Source organism: Apodemus sylvaticus, chromosome 11, assembly GCF_947179515.1.
Source record: "Apodemus sylvaticus chromosome 11, mApoSyl1.1, whole genome shotgun sequence".
NCBI classification, from domain to species: domain Eukaryota; kingdom Metazoa; phylum Chordata; class Mammalia; order Rodentia; family Muridae; genus Apodemus; species Apodemus sylvaticus.
This window is the reverse complement of record NC_067482.1, coordinates 76,524,733-76,552,278: the sequence shown is the minus strand read 5'-3', so window position 1 is coordinate 76,552,278 and position 27,546 is coordinate 76,524,733. Positions and strand designations below refer to the sequence as shown.

The 27,546-nt window shown below is 44.6% G+C and overlaps 1 protein-coding gene across 3 annotated transcripts; it reads right to left on the bottom strand.

The window, feature by feature from the left end:
- Positions 1-606: 606 nt before the first annotated feature.
- Tnip2 (TNFAIP3 interacting protein 2) lies at positions 607-23,161 on the bottom strand. 3 transcript variants are annotated; one of them, XM_052198965.1, is made up of 7 exons: positions 22,787-22,857; positions 20,151-20,314; positions 13,662-13,952; positions 10,705-10,794; positions 9,443-9,691; positions 9,133-9,252; positions 607-6,899 (listed from the first exon to the last, which is right to left on the bottom strand). In XM_052198965.1, the coding sequence occupies exons 2-7, from the start codon at positions 20,178-20,180 to the stop codon at positions 6,636-6,638; spliced, it is 1,044 nt and encodes a 347-aa protein (XP_052054925.1). In that variant the 5' UTR covers positions 20,181-20,314; positions 22,787-22,857; the 3' UTR covers positions 607-6,635. The 3 variants fall into 3 exon arrangements, with proteins under 3 accessions (XP_052054925.1, XP_052054923.1, XP_052054924.1); XM_052198963.1 differs by lacking the exon at positions 20,151-20,314 and having other exon boundaries at positions 22,787-23,161; XM_052198964.1 differs by lacking the exons at positions 9,443-9,691; positions 20,151-20,314 and having other exon boundaries at positions 22,787-23,161.
- Between the last annotated feature and the right edge of the window lie 4,385 nt (positions 23,162-27,546).

Genomic DNA, 27,546 nt, shown 5'->3' with positions numbered 1-27,546 from the left:
GGAAGTTGGTCTTCCGTCAAGGGCTGTTTGTGTGGTGCCCACTTTTGGGTGCACAGGCAATCATCCTTTTACTTTGAATATTTAAGTAGTAAATACAAGTTGCTTTCTGGGCCTGACCATTTGTTGTTTTAGTTTTTCAAGACAGAATTTCTCTTATGTAGCCCCGGCTGTCCTGGAACTAGCCTTGTAGACTAGGCTGGCCTCAACCTCACAGAGTTCTGCTGCCTCTGTTAGAATTAAAAGCATGCTCTGCTTTTAAAAGACTGGCCAAGGCACCATGGTTATTACAGATGAAAGTTTCAAGTGTGGCCTGGTCGTTAAAGTATAAGATTTTTGTTTTTGCATTTTGCCCCTGTTTTCAGGATACCAGTAAGTCCTCAAAAAAGCATCCATCCGCAAAAGAATAACATTGGCAACTTTAGAAGGATTAAACTAACCTTACTTCTTCCCCCAAACATGTCTCTCTTAATCAAGGAAAATTCAGTGTTGGTACCCAGACAGGTTTTCTCAGCCTATACCAAAAGTAAGAAATGCATAGCTTTAGAAGAAATTTCCATCTAAAGAAACCCAAGAAAGGTTTACAAGCAGGAAGCTTAAGACATCAGGCAGAGTGGCACACACCTTTAATCCCAGTGCTCGGAGACAGAAACGGGTTTCTGTGAGTTCACAACCAGCCTAAAGTTCCAAGATAGCTATGGCTTCATACAAATATCCTCTCAAAGGGGGTGGGAGAGTGAGGTATAAAATCTAAACACATACATAATAACCAAAGGCATACAACTAAAACATTGTGAAAGAAGAAAAAGATTAAAAATTAAATGTCAAATGATACTTCAAAAGAAAAACACATATGAGGCAGAAACCAATATAAAGCTACCCACAAAAGAAATCGGTGAATTTATGGAATGTGAGCCAGTGGTGGTGCACACTTTAACTCCCTGCACTCAAGAGGTAGAGACAGTCTGGGGGTTTGAAGCCAGCCTGGTTGACAAAGTGATTCCAGGGCTATTAAACAAACATAAAATCAACCCTGTTGGGGGCGGGGGGGGGGGGGGGGGAGGTAGGCAGGGACAGGGATGAATGCCTGAGAGAAAATGGTAGTCAAAAAGGTTCACATATGTGTGCAATCTGTGTGCACTGGGAATAGAAGCCAAGATTTCATGAATACAAGGTAAGAACTGAATTAGAGCAGCATCACCTAAAAATAATCCAAAGTTGATGTCCCACATAACATTTCTTCATTGGTTTTCTTTTCCTTTTATTTATTTGTTTGTTTGTTTATTTTGGTTTGGATTTTGGTTTTTTCGAGACAGGGTTTCTCTGTGTAGCTCCGGCTGTCCTGGAACTCACTCTGTAGACCAGGCTGGCCTCAGACTCAGAAATCCGCCTGCCTCTCTGCCTCCCAAGTGCTGGGACTAAAGGCGTGCGCCACCACCGACCGACCGTTTTTTTCAAATTACTTATTCATTCATTTGTTTTTCAGACATTGTCTTTTTAAGTGTGTGCCACCACTGCCTGACATGTTCAGCTTTTTTAGTTCTTCATATATTCTACATACTAGTCCTGTTAGATGAATAGCTGGCAAGGGTTTTCTCCAATTGTGTAGGCCATCTATTTACTTCAATTTCTTTAGTCTGATGAGATTACATTTGTTACCTGTTGCTCTATTTCCTGTGTGATCAGTCTTATTTAGAAAGTCCTTCTATGTGCCTATTAGTTGAAATATGTACTCTTAACTTTTCCTCCAGCACTTTCAGGATATCAGGTCTTATATTGAGGTTTTTGATCCATTTTGAGTTGTTTTGTGCATTGTGGGAGAGAAGGATCTAATTTGTCAGTTTTCTTGGCATCATTTTTAAAGATGTTTTCTTTTTTCTGTTGAATACTTCTGCCATCTTTGTAAAAGTTAATATTGCTCTAATATAATTTGCAACCATGTATGATGTTACCTTCTGCAGTGTTATTTTTACTCAGGATTGTTTTGACTATCTGATTAATTGTGCCTCCTTGTATATTTCTGGACCTTTAAGTAGGGTAGTCATTTTTCATAATATTCTTCTGATCCATGAGTATGGAGGTCTCTATACCTTTTAGTGTATTCCTTAATTTCTTTCTTTACTGTCTTAAAACTTTGATTATAGAGGTCTTTAATATCCTTGGTCAAGTTTATTCTTGGGTTATGTGTGTCATCTACTGAACATGATTATCAGCTTGAAATTTTTGGTGGATTCTTTAGGACCTCTTATGTATAGCATTGGTAGCATCTGAAAAAAAGAGATACTGCTTTTCCTATTGGTATCCCTTTTCTTTTTGTATTAGTCTATCTTCAAGCATTGTGTGGAATAGAAGTGGGAAGAATGGAAACCTTTGTCTCATTCCTGATCTTAGTGAAAATGCTTTGAGTTTTTTCTGGTATGATGTTGACTATAAGTGTGTTGTATGTTGTCTTTGTTATATCGAGATATGTTCCCTCCATGTCTAGTCTTTCCATGATTCTGATCTTGAAGTGATAATTGGGTATGTCAAAAGCCTTTTCTACAACTTTCATGTGATTTCTGGGTTTTGACCCATTTATATTATGAATTACATTTATTTATGTATGTTGAGTCATCTCTAGATCATTGGAATAGTCAAAATGGTCATGATAAATGCTTTTCAATGTGATGTTTATATTTTATTGAAGATTTTTGTATTTACAATCTTTAGGGAGATTAGCCTAATTTTTGCACATGTGTGTACAGTATTTACCTGATTTTGGTATCAGAATAACTAGCTTCATTAAAAGTTTGGAGATGCCAGTCATGATGGCACAATTCCAGCACTCTGAAGGTGGAGAGCAGGCAAATCTCTGTGAGTTGAAGGCAAGCCTGGTCTACATAGTTCTAGGATAGCCAGAACTACATAGAAAAAACCTTGTCTCCAAAAAAAGAAAAAATAATAAAGTTCTTAGGGTATGTCTCCATAGATTTATGAATTGTATTTCAATCTATTGTAATAGCTTCCTCTTTAACCTTTTGATTTGATTAGTTTGGATCTTCTCTTCCGGTTAAAAGATTTGTTTACTTATTTAATGTATATGAGTACACTGTAGCTGTCTTCAGACACACCAGAAGAGGCCACCAGATCTTATTACAGATGGTTGTGAGACACCATGTGGTTGCTGGGAATCGAACTCAGGACCTCTGAAAGAGTACTCAGTGCTTTTAAACCATCTAGCCCTCTTTAGACTATTTTAAACATGGAAAGTGTTTTATAGCTCCTTCAATTTTATTAGACAGCTTTGCTGGATAATAATCTTGTTTTACAGTTGTGTTCTTTCAGAGCTGTATTTCAGAATATATTTTTTAGGCCCTTCTGGCTTTGAAATGTCTCTGTGAAATATTCATGTTATTCTGATGAGCTTTCCTTTATAGGTAACTTGACCCTTCTCTTGTGCAGTTTTCAATATCTTTCTTTTTGTCTGTATTTTTGTTTTGTTTTGTTTTGTTTTGGGGATTCCCCCACCCCACCCCCCCACCCCCGAGACAGAGTTTCTCTGTATAGCCCTGGCTGTCCTGGAACTCACTCTGTAGACCAGACTGGCCTCGAACTCAGAAATCTGCCTGCCTCTGCCTCCCAGAGTGCTGGGATTACAGGCGTGTGCCACCACCGCCTGGCTGTATTTTTGTATTTTAACTAAAACATGTTGGTGGGAGTTTATTTTCTCATCCTACCTATTTGGTATTCTGTAGACTTCTTGTATCTTGGTATCTCATTCTTTTTTTTATTTTTATTTTTTAAAACCAGGCTGGCGTTGAACTCAGAAATCTGCCTGACTCTGTCTCCCAAGTGTTGGGATTACAGGTGGTATCTCATTCTTTAGACTCACAAAATTCTCTTCTATTTTATTGAAAATATTTTCTAGCCAGCAGTGGTGGCGCACGCCTGTAATCCCAGCTCTCTGGGAGGCAGAGGCAGGTGGATTTCTGAGTTCAAGGCCAGTCTGGTCTACAGAGTGAGCTCCAGGACAGTCAGGGCTATACAGAGAAACCCTGTCTCGAAAAAAAATAAATAAATAAAAAGAAAGGAAGGAAGGAAAGAAAGAAAAAGAAAGAAAGAGAAAAAAGAAGAAAGAGAAAGAAAGAAAGAAAGAAAGAAAGAAAGAAAGAAAGAAAGAAAGAAAGAAAGAAAGAAAGAAAGAAAGAAAGAAAGAAAAAGAATTTTTCTAGATGGAACCAGAGAGATGGCTTAGACCTTTAGAGCACTGGCATTTTCCCCAGATGACCAGGGTTTGATCTCAAACATGCACATTGTAGCTCACAGCTATCTGTAATTCAAGTTGCAAGGGGTCCAATCCCCTATCTGGCCTCTTAAGCACCGAGCACACATATGAAACACAGATATACAGGCAAAACACCCATATACATAAATGTTTTTTTAAGGAAAATTTGTGCTTTTAGTATAGTATTCTTTTATGCTCATAGTTCAAAAGTCGAGTGGTTTTATGTCCCAAAGCTCTTGCATGTCCTGTTTACTTTTTTAAAAAATTCCTCGCTGACCTTAACTGTCATTTCCTACATAATCTATTCTGTTGGTGAAGATTTTCACCAACCGGGCTTGTTGAATTTTTCATTCCTAGCATCATTTCAGTTTGGTTTTTCTTCAGTTCTTTTTATTGAAGTCAATATTCATTTCTTAGAATGATTTCATTATTTCATTAGCTCTTTGCTGTTGTTCTCTTGGAGTACATTCATATGTTCTTTAAACTGTTTGAACATACTTATAAATATTCCTTTAAATTCGTTGTCTGGAAACTCAACAAATCATTACCATTAGGAGTCAGTACTGTGAAATTAGGAATCTTTAAGGAAGACATATTAAGGTTTTTCCTGTTGGTTTTGTTTCTGTGCTGGGAGTTGCCCATTTGGAATTAATACGTTGGTTAAATTTTTCTTTTGTATTTGTTGTTGTTGTTTTTTTTTTTTTACATTCAGATTTCCTTTATTCTTTCAATGGTGACATTTACAATGCTCAGGAAAGGTATAAGTTATAATAAAGTTGGTGTCATTTCCCTTTGTGGGACTGGTATTTAGGGCTAGAGGCCCTGTGTATTTGAATCAGGTATTGTCCTGTGTCAGCTGGGGTCTCTTCCATGGGTCTTCAGCTTTTGCTGTGAGTTCTGGCACTCCCCAGGCCAGTGAGCCTTACTCCAGTTCCAGTCTGCTCGCTTCATTGGGTCCGCACCTTTCTCTGAAACTGGTAGAATGTATGGAACTTCCTGAGAATCTGTGAACCTAAACCGGAGTCAAATCTGGCCTCTCACCCTGAGTTTGAAGCTTCTGCTGAAATTGCTGAAAGTCTCAAAGCACCAATAAGTTTTACCCTGGCTCATGACTAGTTTTCTCTCCATCTTTAACAGTCCCAACAATGTTTCAAAGTCCCAGGTCTCTTCTAAGGTCCAAGGTAATCTATGAACCCCTATAAATCAAAGGATAGGTTATATACTTCCAATATATAGTAACTAAAAATTCCCATTTCATAAAGAAATGGGAAGATGGCAAGGAAATACCATTCTAAAGGAAAAACCAATTCTGTGGCTGTCTCGCATCTGGAAATCTAGACAGCATCAGTGAGGCTCCTTGGCTATCCCTACTCTTCTGCTACCTCCAGCATATGTAAACACGTTCTTGGATCAGCTCTACTCCATACCTGGACACTAATCTGAGCCCTGCCAGTCAATCCTGTGATCTTGGTAAAGAGAATTAACTCCTCTGCTCTCCTTGACACCTCTGAATTGAGGCAAGACAGCAGGAATATTTCTCCTTACCAGCTGGTCTCTCCTTAGTAACCAGAACACCCATTGTTCCTGCACACATCCCTGCCCAACTCTCAGAGCAGCACAGGAGTAAATCCATTTATTATAAAAATAAATGATTAGAAATAAAGGTGCTAGCTGGGCAGTGGTGGCGCATGCCTTTAATCCCAGCACTTGGGAGGCAGAGGCAGGCAGATTTCTGAGTTCGAGGCCAGCCTGGTCTACAGAGTAAGTTCCAGGACAGCCAGGAATACACAGAGAAACAGAAACCCTGTCTGGGGGCGGGGGGTGCTTTGGTAAATATAAGTGTTTTTGCAAGGTGATGGTACTGGATGCAGCTGTGTGGCTTTGCTGTGTTTGGAAGGTTCTAGTGTATCATGTAACTGTATCTGTAATGCAGCAGAGGTCAGGGAGTGACACCTCACTACTCAACAGGATGGAGCTACCACCTGCAGGGAGGACACACTGCTCCCACAGCAACTTCCCCTTCCAGCAAGTAGCACAACTCTAGGTGCAAGCAGGCTTCAGAGTACTCCCACAACAGATAGATTGCAGCTTTGACTTGACAGCTCAATCCAAACTCCACATGAGAGACAAAACTAATGCCCACTCGATGCCCCTGTCCCCATCTCTTCCTCTTGCTCTGCCAATAGTTCCCTCTGACCCAGTCTGCTCCATGGCTAAATGAAAACAAAATGACCTACCAGTGACCCTGCCCATTTGGGCCCTAGATCCCAGGAGAATGCAACACACCAAGTTGAAGACTTGAGTCTGAGGACACCCTCCCAACCCCTTAGAGCAGCTATTGTGGCACAGGTCACATGGGCGTGGTATCTCTGGCTCATTGGCAGCACTCAGACAGGTGCCTGAGGAATGCCTCGCCTTGCTCATCACTGAAGCACCGCAGGCAGTGAGGGCACTGAAGGTCACCCTGACCTCTCTGGGCTGGGCAGACATGCCCACCCTCTGCAGAAGGTTCCATCTGCTGGGACCTAGACTCGGGCCTCCAGTCACCAGATGACACATGCTCCAGTGCATCCATCTCTAAGTACTTGGCAGTTTTGTTCCCCATATGAATCCGACAGGGTCCTGGCTCCCAGGAATCCTGCAGAGAAGGCAAAGGTTAGTTTACATGGGCTGTGCTAGAGGTCAACAAAGCCTGGGCCTAGGTTCTAACAACTGGAGACATGTCTCAGAATGGACCTTAAATCCCACTGCCTTGCTTCTTTCTGTACCAACATGCCTTACTTCCATGAGACCTCAGCTCTCAGTCCACATAGCACAAGAGTTTCTGCAGGGAGTGTGGAACTAACCTCGGGAATCAAGGTATTTTATTTGGCTCTCTGGCACTTCTAAAGGCTTAAACTGGAAGACCTCATTCCTCAAATCCTAATGCTTCTTGCTGTCTAGATGAAAGTGCTGAGTGAACTGAAGAAGTCCTACAGTCTGACTTGGTCATATCATGAAAGAACAGAAGTGGGAGGCCTGATTGGAGCCCTCAGCCTTAGGATATTCAGTCAAGGAAGTGTCCCTGGTGCCACACCCCACTAACACCAGAGTGGTAGAAACCAAGGTAGGGGTGGTGTGGGCAGCTGGCAAACTAAGACCCACTGGACCTCAATGTGATCTGAGGTACTAGACAGCCTCTGAGACCTACAGTGGCAGCCATGGGTGCACTCTTGGCACAGTCTGGTACATGTGCACTAAACAAATGCCACAAGCACCTTGGGCAGTGGTGCCCATTGCTACATGTATAAGAGTATGGGAGCCTTACTCCAGTACCTGCTCTTGGGGCTATTACTTCACAACTGAATTTGAATTTTTCTCAGAGGGACAATGTCTTATCACTCCTACTTTACCACTGTCATATGGTTGTCCTCCTTGGGTAGAGCAAAGTTAGGTGCTTGAGAGGCCACTACTAATGCAAAGGTCCTGGTCCCCACCAGAAATCTACCCTTTAGGTCTGATCAGGAATCCCTCAGAGGACCTAGCTTGGCAAGCCTAGAACACTCCTAGCACCTCATTCAAAGACTGCCTGAGAGGTCATATTTGACCTAACCCTAACCCTAACCCTAACCCTAACCCTAACCTTAGTTACCTAACAATGACCTTGCAATCTAAAGCACAGAAGCCAGAAAAAAAACCCTACAGGCAAGGCCAGGAGCTCAAGAAATCCACACAGTCATGTTAGGATATCCCCATTCCTGCCCATGTTGCATCCTAGAAAATTCTGTCCTATGCCTATAGTCCTGGGCCTCCTCTATGGCCATACCACCTGAACAAGCCTGATCTAAAACAAGATGGGGAAACATCCACACTCCATTATATGATGTCAGAGGGATTGCTGGAGCTAAGCAAAGGCTCTGGGAAGGGTCCTCTGTTACTGCTAAAGCCCTCTGTCACCATCCTCTTATCCTGTGGACTTAGGGAGGGCCATTGGTTTCCATCAAAATCCTCCATTCATTAGAACTGATGCTTGTGTCCAGCCCCTTAAGGCTGATGAACAAAGGTAACCAGGACACCCCTGCACCCCTGGTGCAGATGAAGGGAGGCAGAAGCTGATGAGGTCCAGCAGCTACCCAGAAGAGAACAGTATGGGCGGCCTTCACATATCTCTGGTTCTTCTCACATCTTAGTTGGGAAAGATCATTTCAAAACCAGTCCTGCCTTCTCAGCCTAATTGATTTTCAGAGGTCCCTCTAGAATCCAAACTGTTAGGACAATAAGTTTTCTGAGAGAGGCAAGGGGTTTATCACAGGAAAGAAGATGTATAGATACTAAGTGGCTAAAATAATAAATCTTCCCTAGGAATTTGCAGAGCAGGAGTCTGCTCAGGTAAGAGGAGAGGTAAAAGGCATGTATGTCCAGCTTTCCATGCCTGAGAGACTTCCACTGACAACATACACCAGCACTAAAAATAGGAGGCAACAGGCCCACTGGCTATCCCAGAGGACCTTATTTAGTGTTCAGGGCCTGTGTCCTACCTCTGCAAAATAGTAACTAGGGTGTCTACCTCAGAAGGATAGATACTTACAAACTGTCAGTAAAGCACTTGAGGCCTGGGATATGCTACTGTTGCATGGAAACTATGAGCAGGGAGTCAGGAAAGGCCCTGGGGACAGCTAGCTTTTACCAACACAGGCCGCAATGCTGACCTCCACAATTACAATACCTCGGAGAGGTTTTCTATGGCCACACCTAGGCCCAGGAGAAGTTTCTCTGCCCAGAGCTGGGAATGGCACATCACCAACAGTATTGTCAGTCAATAAATCTTTGTTCAAAAATCACAAAAAAAAAAGAAAATATATCTAAAGAGAGAAATTCTCATGTACTCTTACCTGTCTCTGGGACACTTGGTACATCAAGGACATGACCTTTTCCTCCAGTTCTTGAATCCTACTATGAGCTCGTTCCCGATCTGCCCTTTCTGATTTGAAGTCATCCTTGTAAGCAAGAATCTGAGAAGACAGAATATTCATTTCTATTGAAGGAAGGAGAAAATCTTTACCTGCCTTCTCCCGCTATATAACTCTATTACACCCAGTTCCACCAAACATTTAGCCTAGGCTGTCCCAAGACTACAGCCATTGCCTGTGGTGTGTAGACAGGCAAACATCCCTGTCAGTGCTGCTCAGAGCCTGAGGGCACCTGCTGTTCTAGTATCTCCACTCGCTGCAGCGCAGTGTCCCGGGCCATCTTCACGGCTGCCAGCTCCTGTTCTGCTTCTGCACAGTCACTCATTTTCTCCTCCAACTGTCTGTTAAGCCGGCAGATCTCCTTCTTCATCAGCTCAGGCTCAAGAGGGACCTGCCGCCTCTTTAGCTGGGCATGTAACCCCTTCACATACTCATCCCTACTTGCATCATAACGCTGCCACTTAGCATTGAGGTCTTCTACCTGAAAAGACAGAACCCAAAGAGACTTTTGCTCAAGTCAACATGGATCTGTGGTTATCAGTAATAATTTACCAAGTAAGTTTTTTCCTAAGGAAAACCTGCCTTCCTTTCCCTTTCTTTTGTATAAAGTTCTTTCTAAGCCTACCAGGGAACCTGATACATCATAGGAACTTCCATATGAATGGTCTTTTGTTGTTGTTGTTTGGTTTGGTTTGCTTGGGTTTTTCCAGATAAGGTTTCTCCATGTAGCCTTGGCTGTCTTGGAACTCTCTGTAGACCAGGCTAGCCTCATATTCACAGAGATCCACCTGCCTCTGCCTCCCAAGTGCTGGGATTAAAGGTGTGTGCCACCACCACTCAGCCATAATAATAATCTAAGCAGATGTAAACTTAAGTGTAACTTTCCTGCCTTAAAAACTGCTTCCCAGAGGTGGGAGAAAAACCCAAAACCACTTCTGGAAGAAGTAGCTCAGCTGGTCAAGTACTTACTGAGCAAGCATGAAGACCTGATTTTAGATTGCCAGCACCCGTGTAAAAGCTGAGTATGACACACATGTCAGTACACATGTCAGCGATACCAGTCCTGGCCATGGGGAGGCAGTCAGATTCCTGGAGTTCACTGGCCAGCCAGCCTAGCCAAATGCTCCAGCAAGAGACCTTGTTGCAAAATAAGGTGAAGTACAATTGCCTGGTGTCACTGTTTAGCCTCCACATGCAAGTACAAACATATACAGATACAACACACACACTCTCAAAAGTACTTCGTGATGGTAATTCTTGTACTTCTTTTATAGACTAGTTAATTCTAGGAGGACAGAGAGTTTTACTATATCCTTTGTAGCAGAATGGTCAGGTCTCTGGAGACTGTGAATCAAGTTAAGCAGACAACAGCAGAAGTCACCTCTAGGCACTAGCTTTTTTTTTTTTTTTTTTTTTTTTTTTTTTTTTAAAGAAGCCTTCATTTGCCATTTGTCAGAGTTAATGTTCCTCTTCAGTGAGATGTTAGATACTCACATGAGTCACCTTCTGTTTTAACAGTCGATTTTCTTCCTGTAACTTCTTAATAACACTCTGGCCAGAAGCATCCCTGCTTGTATGCTCTAGCTACATAAGGAAGAGACAAAGAGAAGCCATGCCACTGTGTGAGTATAACATACAGAGATGGAGAGGAAGTTCGAGCCAGAAGCTGAGGCCACAGACCGTCACTGCAGCTGCACTGTAGGAGGTGGTGACTGTTCACTTGGTGAAGAAGCAAAACAGATACCAAAAAGCAAACAAACTTTGCAAATCCAGCCCCTCCCCAACCCACTCCCACCTGAGGCCAGGACACAGCCTTAGCAGAGGGTCTCTAAGTGTGTCACTCTTGGCACTGCCCTTGTTCCTTCTTACCTACTGACATGAGTCATCTGGATTTTAAATCTGGACTAAAATCTGGACCAAACATTTAATCATCATCAAGTCTAGAGGGATAAGTACACCAGCTGTAATGAAACCTCCACAGCACCAGAACTTATTTATCATCACTGGCAGTAGGGAAGACAGGAACATAGTTTCAGTCTGTGACAGAGACATCCAGGAGGTGTTCCAAGTCCTTAGTGTAGACCTGGACACAGATCCATCTTAACTCCTGCAAAGTCACCAAGACAGAATCCTGCCTATAGACAAGAGAACTTATCTGGACAAGGCAACCTAACTTGTGCTTCACACAGGGTCAGAACCAGGAAATTCAGTCCCAGAAGCCACACTCCAAACTAACATTAATAGCAGTTGGCTGGCCCAACTGTAAAGCATCGTAAGATTTTCTGGAGTATACTTTATATCCCAGAAATCCCAGGCATTCAGCACTACAGAGACATTAGTTTTAAGAAATCCCCTTGAACCGGGCAGTGGTGGCACACACCTGTAATCCCAGTACTCTGGGAGGCAGAGGCAGGTGGATTTCTGAGCTCGAGGCCAGCCTGGTCTACGGAGTGAGTTCCAGGACAGCCAGGGCTACACAGAGAAACCCTGTCTCAAATAAAACCAAGTCCAAAACAAAAAAAGAAAGAAAGAAAGAAAGAAAGAAAGAAAGAAAGAAAGAAAGAAAGAAAGAAAGAAAGAAAGAAATCCCCTCGAATGACAGGAAGTATATGTCCTAATCCAGAGTGCTGAGAAGCCCCGGATGACTCAGCGAAGTCCAAGGCTGAGAAATGAGATCTTCAGGAGGAATATTACAGTGATACAAACTGGGACACCTCCTGTACAGAAAGAAATACAACTGTGTTACCTCTAGGGTGATCTTTTGTTTGTTTTTGTTTTTGTTTTTTTCGAGACAGGGTTTCTCTGTGTAGCCCTGGCTGTCCTGGAACTCACTTTGTAGACCAGGCTGGCCTGGAACTCAGAAATCCACCTGCCTCTGCCTCCCAAGTGCTGGGATTAAAGGCGTGTACCACCACTGCGTGGCTAGGGTGATCTTTTTAATTAAATCTAACGGAGATGGATGGTTGTTGTTCGAGTTTCTCTACACTTTGGAGAAGCTGCTGGTAGTTGTGTATCTCTTTCCTCGGAACACACATAGTCTGATGAACACTGCTACACTCTTGGAGAACTGCCTAGAAAGGACGTGATCTAGAGGCCCTGAGGTGGGCTCAGGGGAGGTGGACATAGGATGCAGACTCAGCCTGGTACTGTTATGATTTGAATCAGAAATGTCCCACACAGGCTCATGGTTTGAAAGCTTGACCCCAGCTGATGGTGCTATTTGTAGAGGTGTAGCATAGCCATCAGAAGTAAGTCACTAAGGGCAGGCCTTTGAAGATGATACCTGGTCCCTAGTCCCACTGCCTCATTGTCTTTATGTCTCTCTGTCTGTTCCTGTCTCCCCGGCCTCCTTCCTGTCTGCCACAATGTGAGGACTCTCTGTCACAGATTCCCATTGTCATGACTTTGGCAATGCCATCCCCACCATGATCGTCTGGAACCCTTCCTGAAGTTGTTTTGTTGGTAGTCATAGTGACACAAAAGCTACAAATACACCCACTGGTAAGTGAGGCAAGGCGTGCCATATGTGCCTATTTCCCTGTCAGCTCCACACAGATCAGCACCACCTGCCAGCAGGAAATAAGGCACCATGCCCAGTGCCTGGCCTATACTGAGTCCTGATCCCACCAGTCATGTGCTCTTCCTACCCAGGAGCCCTCTGGTTTGTGAGGTACATCTCTCACCATAACTGCCTTATGGATGCTCAGTTCTGAAGCCTGGATCATGTTTTTCTCCATCAAACTTACACAGAGCCATAACCCAATCTCTCCTGGCCTGGAGCTACAGAGGGCTCTTCCTGGGTCCCTACTGCAACCTGTCCCTTCTGTCTCCTGGCCCTTCTGTCACCATCTGCTGTCTACCTCACACAGTGGCTACATGGGGTTCACAGTTTTGAGCATGAAGATGTTCTGCGTTATTGGGTGAGGATGAAGAAGCCCTGAGGGTGTTTCTCTAGCAGCCGAACTTACGACAAGCCATGTGGCTGGCAACAGAAGCTCTGGCTCTCCATGAGACCTGTGCTAGGTCAGCGCTTACCACTCAGGTGCCTCTAGCAGCTTTAGATCTGGAGTCTGCATATGTGGCATGTGGGGGCATCTGTCCTCCTCTGCCTCACCTAGATCGTGTTACCTAGATCTGCCTCAGTGACAACACCTCCCAGGGGCAGCTCCTCTATCCCAAACTCTTCCTTCCTCTCCTTGGTGCAGAGAAAACCCAAGTGCCTTCTCCTGACCATCATGCAGGCTCAGCTACAGGCAATACTAGGAGTGGGGGAGGCAGGCTACCAGTCACATGTTCTACCAGATCTCTCTTGCCAAGCAAGCTTATTTTCTTCCCTGAGAAAGGAGTGGGTTCTGTGGCACCCCCAGACCTCAGCGACTGCTCAGGAGTCCTAGGGAACAGCAAAGACTCCTGCCACACCAGTCTTCACTTGATCTAGTTACACGGCCCACCTCAGCAGGGCTTTTCTCCCCAGCATCTTCCTGGGCACGTTGTCGTTCATCCAGACATTTGGCCAGATGTTGGCACATGTGGGCAGTGGCAGCCAATGTCCTGCGCAGTTGGTGGGTCTCATCAGTCAAGGACCGGCACAGAACATCACTGGCAGCCCTGGCTTTCTCCTTCTCTGCCACACTTCTCCGAAGCAAGACGACCTCCTTCTCTTGTTCATGCTGAGGCTGGCTCATCAGCTGCTGCATCTCCCTCTCTTTTTCTTCTAGACGCTCAGTAAGTCTTTCAACTTCCTACATAGAAAAGAATTTAAAAGCATAGTTTCAATGACTGTGGTGATGCTCGCCTATAGTCCCAGCAGTGGGAAGGCTGAGACAGGAGGGTCAAGATTTTGAAGCCAGGGCGGTGGTGGCGCATGCCTGTAATCCCAGCACTCTGGGAGGCAGAGGCAGGCAGATTTCTGAGTTCGAGGCCAGCCTGGTCTACAGAGTGAGTTCCAGGACAGCCAGGGCTATACAGAGAAACTCTGTCTCGAAAAAAACAAAATCAAAAAACCCAAAATAAATAAATAAATAAATAAATAAATAAATAAATAAATAAATAAATCTGTTTAAAAAATAAAAATAAATAAACTTGAAAAAACATAAGAAACTCTGACAAGGATAACATATCATTAGATATATGCACTCTGAGGGAAGGCTTTAGAGATAATATAGGTAACATTGGAGTTTTTCATCTTTATTACATTTTTAAACATCATTCAAAATTTAGTCTCAGGTGTAATGGTGCATACCTTTAATCTCAACTCTTGGGAGGTAGAATCAGGTAGTTCTCTTTGAGTCAGAGGCCAGCCTGGTTTACACAAAACAAGTTCCAACCAACTAGGGCTACATAGGGAGATCCTGTCTCAAAAAAAAATTTAATTAGTGGGAGGCAAAAACAGACAGATCTCCGAGTTCAAGGCCAGGCCCACCTGATCTATAGAGTGACTTCCAGGACAGCCAGGGCTACAATGAGAAACCCTGTCTCAAAAAACCAGAAAAAATAGTTAATAAAAATAGAGTATTTGCAGATATCATTAGTTGAAATAAGGTCATACTGAATTATAACTATCCCTAATCTACTCCCTGATATCCATCTAAGAAGGAATTTCAGATAGATGGGCTTAGAAGAGAAGGCTATGTGCAGACTGCGCGCAGGTGCTACCTAAAACTGCAGCCACTACCAAAAGCTGCAAGAAGTAAAAAAAGGACAGCTGACACCTTGATCTGGTGCTTCTAACCTCTAGGACGGTGAAAAATTAAATCTCTGTTGCTTTAAGTTCACCATTTGTGGTACTTTGTTTAGAAAACTAATATAGCCTGAAATCCTAATTGCTACTTTTAAAAAAGGCTTGCTGTAGTACCCCATGCCTGTAATGCAAGCACATGGGAAGCTGAGGCAGGAGGACCGCCAAGACTTTCAGTCAGCCTTCTCTACCTAAGGAGTTCTAGGCCAGCCTAAAATAATTATATTATTTTGATTTTTCTTTGTTACAAGATATCTCTCTACAGCTCAGACTCATGGCAGTCTTCCTGTCTCAGGCTCCCACTGTGCTGGGACTACTTTCTGTTTTACTTTGTTTTGTTTAAGACTTTTTCTGAAGAATCAGATGGTGGTGGTGGCCCACACCGTTGATCCTGCACTTAGGAGGCAGAGGCAGGTGGATCTCTGAGTTTGAGGACAGCCTGGTTTAAAGATGGAGTTCCAGGACAGCTAAGGCTACATAGAGAAACCCTGTCTGGAGAGGGACGGGAGGTGGTGGGGTGGGGCAAGGAGGGAAGGAAGACTTTTTCTAGATCTGGAGAGATGGCTCAGTAGTCAAGCGCACTGAATGATCTTCCAGAAGACCCTAGTTCAATTCCCAGCACCCACATGACCACTTGACATGGTCTGTAACTCCAGTTCCAGGGCATCTGATATCCTCCTCTTGCCTCTATAAAAACCAGATATGCATGTGGTGCCCAGACATTCATGCAGACAAAACACTAATACATATAAATTACATTTTTAAAAAATGAATAAATAAATTAAACTTTCTCTAGGTTGCCCAGTCTCCCTTGAATCACTGAGCCCCAGCTTAACCTTCTGAGTGCTGGAAGTATTGCACATACGATTGGCCTAGCCTTAATTCCTATTTTCAAAGAATCCCCAAGCATAAAAAGTACATGATGAGATGAAATAGTCTCAACCAATCCATTCTGCAAATAAAGAAACAGATTCACAAAAAGCCAGGGATAGACGGCCTCTATTTTGTATCCCTAGACATTGTCACTGTGATAAATGAAACACCCACCACTGTAAAGACAAACGTTAATTATTTCTCTCTTTATAATTTTATTATTGTACATGTATGTGTGTATGATGTGAGTGTGTGTATTCATGGTGTGGTGCACATATAGAAATCAGAAGACAGCTTTCAGGAGTTGATTTTTTCCTTTCACCCTGGGTTCCAGACATCAACAGGCTCGTAACAGAAAGTACTCTCTGCCCTACTGAACCATCTCACCAGTCCCTGGTAGGTCATAAAACCATATACTGTTTGGTATTTTTTATTTGTTGATTATTTTGAGACAGTCTTTTGTTCTAAGCCAGTGTTTCTCAGCCTTCCTTATACTGTGGCCCTTTACCACGGTCCTCATGTTGTGGTGACCCCAACCACAAAATTATTTTTTGTTGCTACGTCATAATTGTAGTTTTGCTATTGTCATGAATTGAAATGTAAGTATTTTTGGAGACAGAGGTTTGCCAAAGGGGCCATGATGTACATGGCAAACCAAGAAGAGAAAAATTGGAAGGAAAAGACTGCAGATGCCAGGATTAGGCAAGACCTATGAGGCCAGTCTCCAGGGTAACAGGGTGCAGTTGAATAGTCACAGGCAACATGGTGAATAGCAACATTAACCCAGAAAATCTTAGCTGGAAGAACTTTACAAAATCATTCATCCAGGCCTCAAATACAGATGAAGTAGGGTCTCAAGTCCCACTCCAGGATACCATGAGGACAAGTTTATGGCTTCATTCTGGCATACTGGCTATTGCCTGTCAAAGATGAACTTACTTCTCAATTCCTCGGCATACCCAGTATTCAGTATTCTCTGTGGGAGCCACCAGTCTCTTCTGGTCTAGGATCCCTGTTTCTAGAGATGCAGATCATCAGTGAAAAGCAAGCTAACCAGCCATTCGCCTTCTACTGTAGTTGGGTTTTGTTTCTTTGACAGGCTCTTACTCTGTAGACCAGGCTGATCTAGAACTCACAGCAATCCCCCTGCCTCTGCCTTTCTAGTGCTGGGATAAAGGGTTTGCACTTTAGTGTTCAGCTACTTCCGTTGTTTTAAACCTGCCTTGTTATTTCAGTAAACAAAGGGGCCTGTGGGTGGTGACTGAGGTAGATTTATCTGTTCCCCAATCCGTGATTGAAATACACCCTGCATAAAGCTGACCAATCCATAAGCAAAAAGACATTCGCTTTCATGAGCTACTAAATCATTAAAATGATCCTTAAGAATTAAAAATCACAGGGGCTAGAGAGATGGTGCCTCTGTTAAGAGTGTATACTGCTCTTACAGAAGAATGGAGTTCAATTCCCAGCATCCACACCCTCTGCCTCACAACCACCCACACGTAACTCCAGCTCCAATGAGTTCCAATGGTGAACACTATTCTGGACTTTACCAGCACTGACAGTCACATCACACACAGGAAAACATATACATACATATCTTAAAAGTAGTAATATATCAGGCTGGAGAGATGGCTCTGTGTATAAGAGCACTTGGCTGCTTTTGCCCAGGATATCAGTTCCCAGCCCTCATATCAGACAGCTCACAGCCACCTGTAACTCCAGTTCTAGGGAATCTAATGCCCTCTGCTGGACTCCATGGGTACCAAGCAAGCATATAGTATACATACATGCAAGCAGATACTCAACACACAAACAAAATAAAGTAAATCTTTTAAAGAAAAAGTTATAATATTTAATTACACATTCCTTGCAATGTACACTCACCCGGCCAACTTGGGGTCCTCAGAATGCCATTACCAGGTATGGGCCTGTCTTGTACCACCAGAAACAGCCTCTGCTCCTCCTGACCCTCTTCAACACATGCTGTTCCTTTGTAGCTTAATGTCCTCTATCCACTTTGTATCCACAAAATAGTCATTAATATCTTGCTCCCCTGTATGTGAGTCTGTGAGTGTGTTTGAGATTGTCTTGGTATGTAGCTCAGGCTGGTCTCAGGTTCAGTTCTCTCTGCCTCAGCATACCAAGTGTTGGGGTTAAATGTGTGTGCCACCATGCTAGCTCAGAACCAACAATATTCTTAGCTGTTATAGAATTTGAAACAACTTCATAGTTGCTTATGATCAAATATGTCCCACTGGCACATTTGAACCATTCAAGATGAAGATTTTACATATGGATTTATGTTCAAGGACACATCTAGAGTCTTAAAAGGGTTTTCTGTCATCATATAATAGAAAGGGGGTCCAGAAAAAAATAAGTCTTGAAATAAGTCTTGAAATTCCTTTTCCGTTGTGTCGGAATTGCTACACAGTTTACACAGCTGTACGCTTTTCTTTGATGCTAGCACTTTATGAAGAGACCTTTGCAGTAACTCTGCTTTGAAGAGTTTATTCTGGCTTTGACTCCATTGGATTTTTTTAAGTTTGTATTTATGAGTAGTACACTGTAGCTGTTTTCAGACATACCAGAAGAGTGCATCGGATTCCATTACAGATGGTTGTGAGCCACCATGTGGTTGCTAGGGATTGAACTCAGGACCTCTGGAAGAGAAGTCAGTGTAGTGTTCTTAACTATTGAGCCATCTCTCCAGCCCCTAAGTTTGTATTTATTTTGAATTTTTTTTTAAAGACAAAGTCTGACTATGAAGTCTAAGCTAACCTCAAAATTGTGATCCTCCTGCCTCAGCCTCTGAATAACTGGGACTATAGGCACACTGTGCATTGCCCCACTTTTCTACTAGGTTTCTTCTGGAACAAAACCCAAGGCAACTATTATAGGAACTGTATGCTGTGTGATGTGTCTAATTCTGTGTAGCTTTGAGCACCTGTAGTCTCTTACGCCTTGTCATTCGCTTGTGAGATTTTTCCCCCACTGTCATTGTTTCTGGAAAGTATAAAGCATGCCCCCTCACCCTGAGAAATCTAAATTTGTAGACAATCTTCTTGTTTAATCAGTTGCCTATATAGTATGTTTCATTACATATGGAAATAATTAAGTTAACTATTTTTTTTATGAAAGATAAGGGTAACTAATCATTTGTTTCACATTGCTATTTCTTCTTTTCTTTACCTTTTGTTTGTTTGTTTGTTTGGTTGGTTTTGGAGACAGGGTGTCTCTGTGTAACAGTTTTGGCTGTCCTGGACTTTCTTTGTATTTATTTTAACTAAATTCACTTAGGGTTAGGGTGGCCTTGAACTCACAGAGATCTGACTACCTCTGTGTCCTGCCTGCATATGCCACTACATCTACCTGCTATTTTCTTAGAAGACTGTGTTTATTTATTAATTAGTTTATGAATGAGAGAGAGAGAGAGAGAGAGAGAGAGAGAGAGAGAGAGAATACAAAAGCCATGTAGAGGTCAGCTTGCAGAACTTGACTCTCTCCGTCTACCTCATGAGTTCTGGGATCAAGTTCTCAAGTTCACATCCTCAGGCTTGATGGCAGCCGCCTTCACGTGCCGGACCATCTTGCCAAGTCTATTTCTTTTATTCTTTTAGATTTCATTTATTTTGGCCTTTTGAAACAGGGTCTTACTATGTAGCTCTGACTAGAACTGACCAGACTGGCCTTAAACTCAGAGATCTGCCTGCCTCGGCCTACTAATGGTGGGATTAAAGGCATGTGCCACTATGCACGGCTGTGCTGCACTGTGCCTGGTGCCAATTTCTCATTTTAGGTGTTAGTATGCACTTGTTCGCGCAGGTTATTACAGAGGCCAGAGGGGGATGCCGGATCTCTTGGGGCTGGAGTCACAGGCACTTGTGAGCCCCTGGATGCTGTAAACCAATCTTGGGTCCTCTACAAGGGCAGTATGCATGGTTTGGTTAGTTGGTTGGTTTTGGGGTTTTTTTAAGAGACAGGTGTTCTCTGGGCAGCCCTGGCTGTCTTCAGACTCAGAGATCTGCCGGCCTCTGTCTCCTCAATGTTGGGATTAGAAGTGTGCACCACCACACCAAGAGAGCCATCTTTCTAGCCTCACAGTGTTTTCTTTTAAAATTAAAGCCAGTTGCAGTTCTTTTCCTTTTGTTACAGATAAAAAGCAAAGGATTTAAAACATACTAATGTTGCATTCACTGGTAGTAATGGCTATAAGATAAGAAAAAGATAATAAATGTTTAAAAAGTTATTCTGTATTTGTATTGCATTGACATCTGCTAGAATTGTCCTTACACATACATGTCACCATGGAATGTATTCCATCAGTTACCTCGGTGGCTTGAATGAGAATGGCCTCCATGGGTTCATGTATTTGAATGTTTAGTTCCCAGTTGGTGTGACTGTAAAGGAATGGGAAGCGTGGCCTTGTGGAGAAGGTGTGCCAATTACTGGGGGTTTATTCCCTTCACCACGCCCCATCTCTTCCTCTGCCACCTGTGGATCAGATGTAAGGACTCAGCTACTGCTCAGCACAGCACCTGCATGCTGCCCTTCTGCCCCCATAATAGTCAAGGACTCATCCTCTGAAACTGCAAACAAGCCCCCAATTGAAGACTTCATTTGTAACTTGCTTGGGTCATAGTATCTCTTCATAGCCATAGAAAAGTAGCTAAGACAGTTATTAGTATGTAGGCATAGAATGTATTACATTAATAACTAATAAATTATACTAGTTACATTAGCCTTATCCCGTGCATACCTCTACAAACCACAAAACCAAGGAAGCTACATCATAGAAAAAAAAAAAAGCAACACTGAAATTAAAATAAACAGGGTAATTTTTGACACTATACTGCTAATATAGTTAGTCGATTTGTTTTGGCAAACTGAGGAGCCACACAATAGTTTTGTAATATTTGATCACCACACTGTTAACAAAATTCCCTAAATAAAATTGCAAATAAAAAAAAAAAAAGCATTTTTTTCCCCTCAAGAATTTTGTTGTGGCCAGGCCTGGTAGAAAAGCCTGTGGTAACATCTACCCGGCAGACAGGCAGGGAGGACCCATGTTCAATGCCTGCTTGAGATCCACTGTGAGTTCAGGATCAATTTGGGTAACTTAGTGAGTTAGGTCTCAAGGTAAACAGTGGAGATGTGTGCAGCTCAGGGTAGAGCGCCTGCCCAGACTCTAGCTTCAATTCCTAGTACAAAGTGTGTGGACACGGGAAGAAAAAAAGAAAAGAAAAAGAAACCTGCAGTTTATCTTGGAAATAAACATTATCTTTTGCCAGTTACTCTCCTTATTATCTTTCCTAGGAAAATCAAGACTGCCATGGACCAAATGGAGTGCCAGCATTCCTCCAAATGTGGGACAGATTGTCAGGTTTAGAAATACCTGCTACAATAAAGTATTATTGGTCATTTCAGTTTTGTTTGCTTATGGTATCTCAAGGAACCAAATAATACCAAATGACAAGAAGGACCAAATAAGAATTTACATATTATCAAACTGGGACCTGTCACTTCTTCCAGTATAATACTAAAATGCCACCAACCAAAACCATGGGTCCTCTTTCCCAGAGCTCCATCCTTCGGAACCCTAACTTCTCTCAGGTCCCTGGCACCCTACACAAGATTCTGAAACCCACATTCCACAGAAGACCTCTCTAGCACAGAACACAAGAACTAAGACTGCACTGCCCCCCTCAGAACCAACACAAACACACTGGAACCTGCACACATTCCTCAAAGAGAAATGCCTATTAGGACTCCTTTAGACCCTCTTGGCCCCCTGCTTCACTCATGTTCTTTAGAGCCTATAGTGTTTGTCCTCCCCAGAACCCTGTACCCACAGAACCCTGAACACCAGCCCTCCTCAGAACTCTATCTTCGTCACGCCTGGTGCCCCACTGTTGTTGCTTGAATAAGAATCCCCCACAGGTTCATATATTGCATTTTATCATCATCAGGGAGTAGCACTATTTGAGAAGGAATAGGACATGTGTCCTTGATGGAGGAACTGTGTCACCGGGGATGGGCTTTGAGGTTTCAAAAGCCCACATCAAGCCTGGCGTCTCTCTCAGCTCCTTCTCCAGTACCAGGCCTACCCACAAGCTGCCATACTCCATGATGATAATGGACTAACCCTCTGAAACCGTAAGCCAGCCCCCAATTAAATACTTTCTTTTTTATAAGAGTTGCCTGGTCATGGTATCTCTTCAAAGCAATAAAGCAGTGATTAAAACAGCTACACACCCCCTTGGGACCCGGAGCACATATTGGAGAAGCTCACTGCCAATAGAACCATGTGTTCAAGGCCACCTCAGAACATTATGCCCCACAGATCCCTGCACTCCAGGATCCCTCACAGTCCTCAGAACTCCCGCCCCCACAAAACTTCAAGAGCAAGTTTCCCACAGCAGCACCTGTCACAGTCGAGAGACCCAGGGGGTCCGTCCTAAATTAACCTCCATTACGTGTCCCTCAGAAATGCTCATAACCTCAACAGGACGTCAGGACTCGGTACTCCTCAAATGTCACACCCCTACCACCCTGGTGCTCACCAGAACCCCGTGTCCCAGAGACTCCTGCTCACCTCTGTGCATATCCTCTGGGCCTACAAATGAATCTCGAACTGCTCAGTACCCTGAACTACCCAGACTCTCGCCTTCAGACCCCAATCCCACAGGATTCCCTGCGCGAAGGATCCCCACGCCCTTCAGACCCTAACGCTCCTTAGGACCCACTTCTCTCAGGATCCAGTGTCCCTCGTAACCCAGTTCCTTTCAAACCCCAGCGCACCCCTTAAGCCACCATGCTCCAGACCTCGAGCTCTTCAGACCCGCACCTCGAGCCTCACATCCTCGAGACCCTCAAGACCTCGCGCACCTCTGGTCTCCACGTCACACTCTCCATCCAACAAGCTCCCCAGGCCGCCTTGGGCAGCAGCTCCCGCTCGCCCCGCACCTGCCGCAGTTGGGTCTCCGAAGCGCCTTCCTCCTGTCGCCGCAGCTGCTCACGGAAGCGCTCCACCTGATCCAGAAGTGCGTCCACGAGTGACGGCGCCGTGTGCCCTTCCAGAGCTGCGAGGCGGGTGCGGAGGCTCGCGATAAGAGCGTCACGCGCGGCTAGCTGATCCTTCAGGTGCTGTAGCTGCTGGCCTGCCTCATGGTACAGGCCACAGAGCGCTGCGGCCGCGCGCGGATTCCCGTCCTGTCGACCAGACCTTGAGTCCCCAGACGACATGGCTGTGGGCCTTCCGTGGGGACTTGGGCGTCTCCAACTTCTCCACTCCCGGGGAGCAATAACCGGCCTTCCCGGAACTTTTCCTGCCCCGCCCACTCCCAGAGCCTACTCCGCCCCGCCCACATCTGGCTCCTCCCTGCCCATGCCCACAGCCCTACTCCGCCCCGCCCACAGGGGGGGCTCCGCTACGCCCACTGCCGGGAGTCTGACTCCGCCCTGCCCACATCTGGCTCCGCCTCGCCCACTGCCGGGAGTCTGACTCTGCCTCCGTCCACAGCTGGTGCGGCCACCTCCTACTCTATGATCTCACTTTCTCTTGACAGGCCAGCTCCATTCTAGATACTGTCTACCCACAGTCCTAGGCTTGTCATCGCGGCCCTATTCTCTGCGTCTGAGGAATTTTCCTGGAGTCATACCCCACCTGCGACCAGGGTTTGGGGTTAGGTATCCTCTGGTACGGCAGCTGAAGAATAAATAAATAAAAGGACTTCAAACATTGGACATGGAGTATGGCCAGGTTTTGTTGGCTGGGCTCCTTCCTCTTCAGGGACTTGGCATGGGTTTCTTCATACAGGGAGAGGTCTTCCCATCCAGAGTACATGATGGAGCCCAGAGCCAGCCACCAAACCCCAGCATGTCCCTAAATTCGAGTTAGAATGGGCTTAGCGCTAGAAGCTGTTCTTCAAGCAGAAGACGGGAGGGTGCTGGCCCTTTCCTTCCACGGCTTCCATACAAACACTGTTTTTCCCCTGGGAAGTCTCTCCTCCGTGAAGCTCTTTCAAAGGCTCCTTGCTAAGACCTCATGGGGGTCCCCTCCTTATGTGAGGATGTGTTTCTCCTTCTCTGCTCAGTCTCCTGTTCTCAATGTCCTGTCTGCTCGCAGCCAACCTCACCAAAGCCAGACCTCGCCAAGAATTAACGGGATTGGATACTGGAGTCACAGACCTGGCTCGCTTGGTTTCAGTTCCTTCTTAGCCCTTGGAGCCCTGTTCAGAAGAGCTGGTCACAGCTGCTGCCTTCCCTACCTGGTAGGGGTGTTGTAGCACCAGAGAATGTGTGTGTATTTCTTTTCTATTATTGTGACAAAATGCCAGGATCAAGGCAGCTTATAGAAGCATTTAAGTGGGATTAGGGTCAGATGTTTCTAGCTGAGAGTTCATGTCTTATCCCCAAGCAGGAAGCAGAGAACATGCTGAAACCTCAAAATCTCTCTGCCCATAATGACACAGCTCTTCCAACCAGGCCATTCTTTGTTTGTTTTTGTTTGTTTGTTTGTTTGTCTGTTTCTTCGAGACAGGGTTTCACTATATAGCCCTGGCTGTCCTGGAACTCACCAGGCTGGCCTCATCAAACTCAGAAATCTGCTTGTCTCTGCCTCCCAAGTGCTGGGATTAAAGGCGTGGGCCACCACTGCCCGACTTTTTTTTTTTAATTAAAGATTTAATTATATGTAAGTACATTGTAGCTGTCTTCAGACACCCCAGAAGAGGGGGTCAGATCTCATTACTGATAGTTGTGAGCCACCATGTGGTTTGAACTCAGGACTTTTGGAAGAGCAGTCAGTGTTCTTAACCGCTGAGCCATCTCTCCAGCCCACAGGAATCTTTTAAAAATGTATGTAACATGCATGTGTGCACGATATGTATATGAGTACATATACTATTCATGTATGTGTGAGTGTGTGATGTATGTACATATAACATGCACGTGTGGGGGTATGTGTGTAGAGTTGATGTTTGTAAAGTTGATGTTGAGTGTCTTCCACTGTCTCTCTTCACCTTTTTTTTTTTTTTTTGGAGACAGAGCTCATGAATTGGCTACATTGATTGGCCAGCAAGTTCCAGGGATCCGCCTGTCCCCATTCCAAACCCCAGGTCCCGTGCTAGGGTCATAGATGTGTGTAATGTGTAATCATGCTTGGTTTCACATGTGTGCTATGAGTCCAAAATCAGATTCTCAGACTATCTGCTTACACTGGGCTATCTCTCAGCCCTCAGGCTATCTGCTGGCAAGTCAGTGGGCTATCTCTGCAAGCCCCTTGAAGATCTTTTTGGTTTGTTCTTTATTTTATTTTGTTTTTGTTGTTGTTCTCTTCTGTTTTGGTTTTGAGACAGCATCTCACTTTATAGCCCAGGTTAGCCTGGAATTCTCTATATAGATCAGGCTGGCCTGGAACTTATGGAGATCCGCCTGCCTCTGTCTCCCAAGTGCTACGATTAAAGGTGTGTGCTACCGTGCTTGGATCTTGTTCTTTACTTTTTGACATTGGGTATCACTCTGTAGACCAAACTGGAACTCATTTTGTAAACCAGGCTAGCCTCAAACTCAAGGTAACCTTTCTGCCCCAGTCTTCTGAGTTCTGGGATTATACTTAGGGATGCCCAAGTGTGGAATGGGAGAAGACTGGAGATCCCAGAGTCTCAGAGAAGGACTCTCGTTCTGAGCCCCACTGGGCCGTGAGTTTCCAGTGATCCTGTGGAGCAAGTGGACAGGCCACTGACCTAACTCTGGCTTAATTTGCTGATGGACAGTTGTCAGTCTGATTCCTCGAAGGCCTCTTCCTCTGACTCTCACACAGGTTCCTTTGGAATCTGCAACTTTTCCTAATTCTTTCCTGCTTTATTTTGAATTCTGGGACTTGAGCCCTGTCCTGTGACCTCAAGGGCCTGTTGAGCCCAAAGGAAGCTGTGTAAAAAGCAGAGGCTTCCCTCTGAGGGGAAAAGGCTCACATGGGAGTCTGTGGCCAGTGAGGTTGGTGACTGACCTGATGTCAACACATCTCAAAGCTCTGCGCATATGCTACTGTAACATTCACACAAACATGAGGCCCTCACAGGTACGAGGGTCCTTCCAGGGAAGTGTCCACAAGGGGGCAGTGTGGCCAAAAAGGCTTGGGGACTAGAACTTCAGGCACCAACCCCACCTACTCTAGTAGGCTTGTACAACATCTGACTGAGCCTGGGTGGCTGGCTAGGGGCATCTCATCCCTAGAACTTGGGCACCTAGACTTAGTTACCCAGTGAAAGACGCCTGTGCATCCTAATGCCTGCTTATTTCTGGGTCTACTATTGTCCCAAAGTGCCTCATCTAACTCAACAATCTCACTGCTCTCAGAAGTGGACCCAGGCTCTCCTTTGGAGCGGGCTCTGAACATTAAGGGAAAGTCTTGCAGGAGGTAAGTGTGAGGAACTGTGAGAGAGAGCTGTACTCCATGCGCAGGTGCATGCCTCCTGTGCAACTCAACCCATACACACGATACCGATAGTTTGTTCTGAGTTCTAGAGGTCACCCAAATGGGAGGACTCAATGTAAGACTCAGTGGCCTTGGTGACAGGAACTCTCCTTTTCCTCTATACAGAAAGACAGTAACAAAGAAAAAGCAGACAGAGAGACACAGCCCACCACCTGTCCAGAGAAGCAACACTGAACTAGAGATGCCTTTGTTCCGTTTATCCATAAAATATGCTAAGAGAAGGCTTGAAGACAGTAGGTTTATTTCTCTTTTCCCAGGTTGCCTTGAATCAAGCACAGTTCAAAGATTTCATTTCTGTTTTGGGGTATTCTTTTTTCTCCTAGTGTGACAGGCAGCATGGACTATTTTCCAGTTTCACTTTCATATACACAGCCATTTCCTCCCACTCCCATTATACACGGGAACAGGACAAGGCACTACTCATGGCTCCCTAGATGCAGCATCATACTTGGTAGCTCTGCCCTCTGCTTCCTCAGGGGAAGAGTATGTACACACACACACACACACACACACACACACACACACGAGTCCTGACAGTGGAGGTGTATGAGCCTAGAGCCTGGGCTCCACTTCTAGACAGCTCTTTAGGAGTGAGCTCCGCAGCTGTGTCTCACAAAGGGCAACAGTGCTACGTGTGCAGCCATGGTGTGGAGCTTACAGCACCCAGCTGTGAGCTGGAGTAGGTTCCTGTGTTCAGGACCTCAGGCCGGGATTAGAGACCAGACCTGAGACCCAGTCATGTTCTCCAGGCAAAGAACTCAGGGAAGTTTAAAACGGTAGTCCAGATTGGGCCTTCCTGGGTGCTGCAAGGGTCAAAATACCATGTGTAATTTGTGGTTTTCCATGGAAACAGGGACTATGGCAAATTCAGACACAATACTATGTTACAACCCTCTTCTTTCAGAGGGATAAAATGTGTCTGTCCAGGCAAAGCACAGCCCTCACTTCAAAGGGGAAAAGAGAAAGCTCATTCCAGAGTCAAGAATGAAAAACAATGGCCCAGAGATAGGAACTCCAGAAAACACATTCCTCTACAGAGGCAGCTGCATGCTACATGAGATTCTGCTATAGAACAGAGAAAGTCACCGGCAAAGATCTTTAACAATTATATTGGTGGAAACAGTAGCTAAGTGGGTTACACGTATGCTAAGGTCTGCCATGAACACATCCTAAAAGCTGTGCCTGGGGCCCAGGAAATGGGCCTAAGCCACGCTTTCACCCCAGCCTT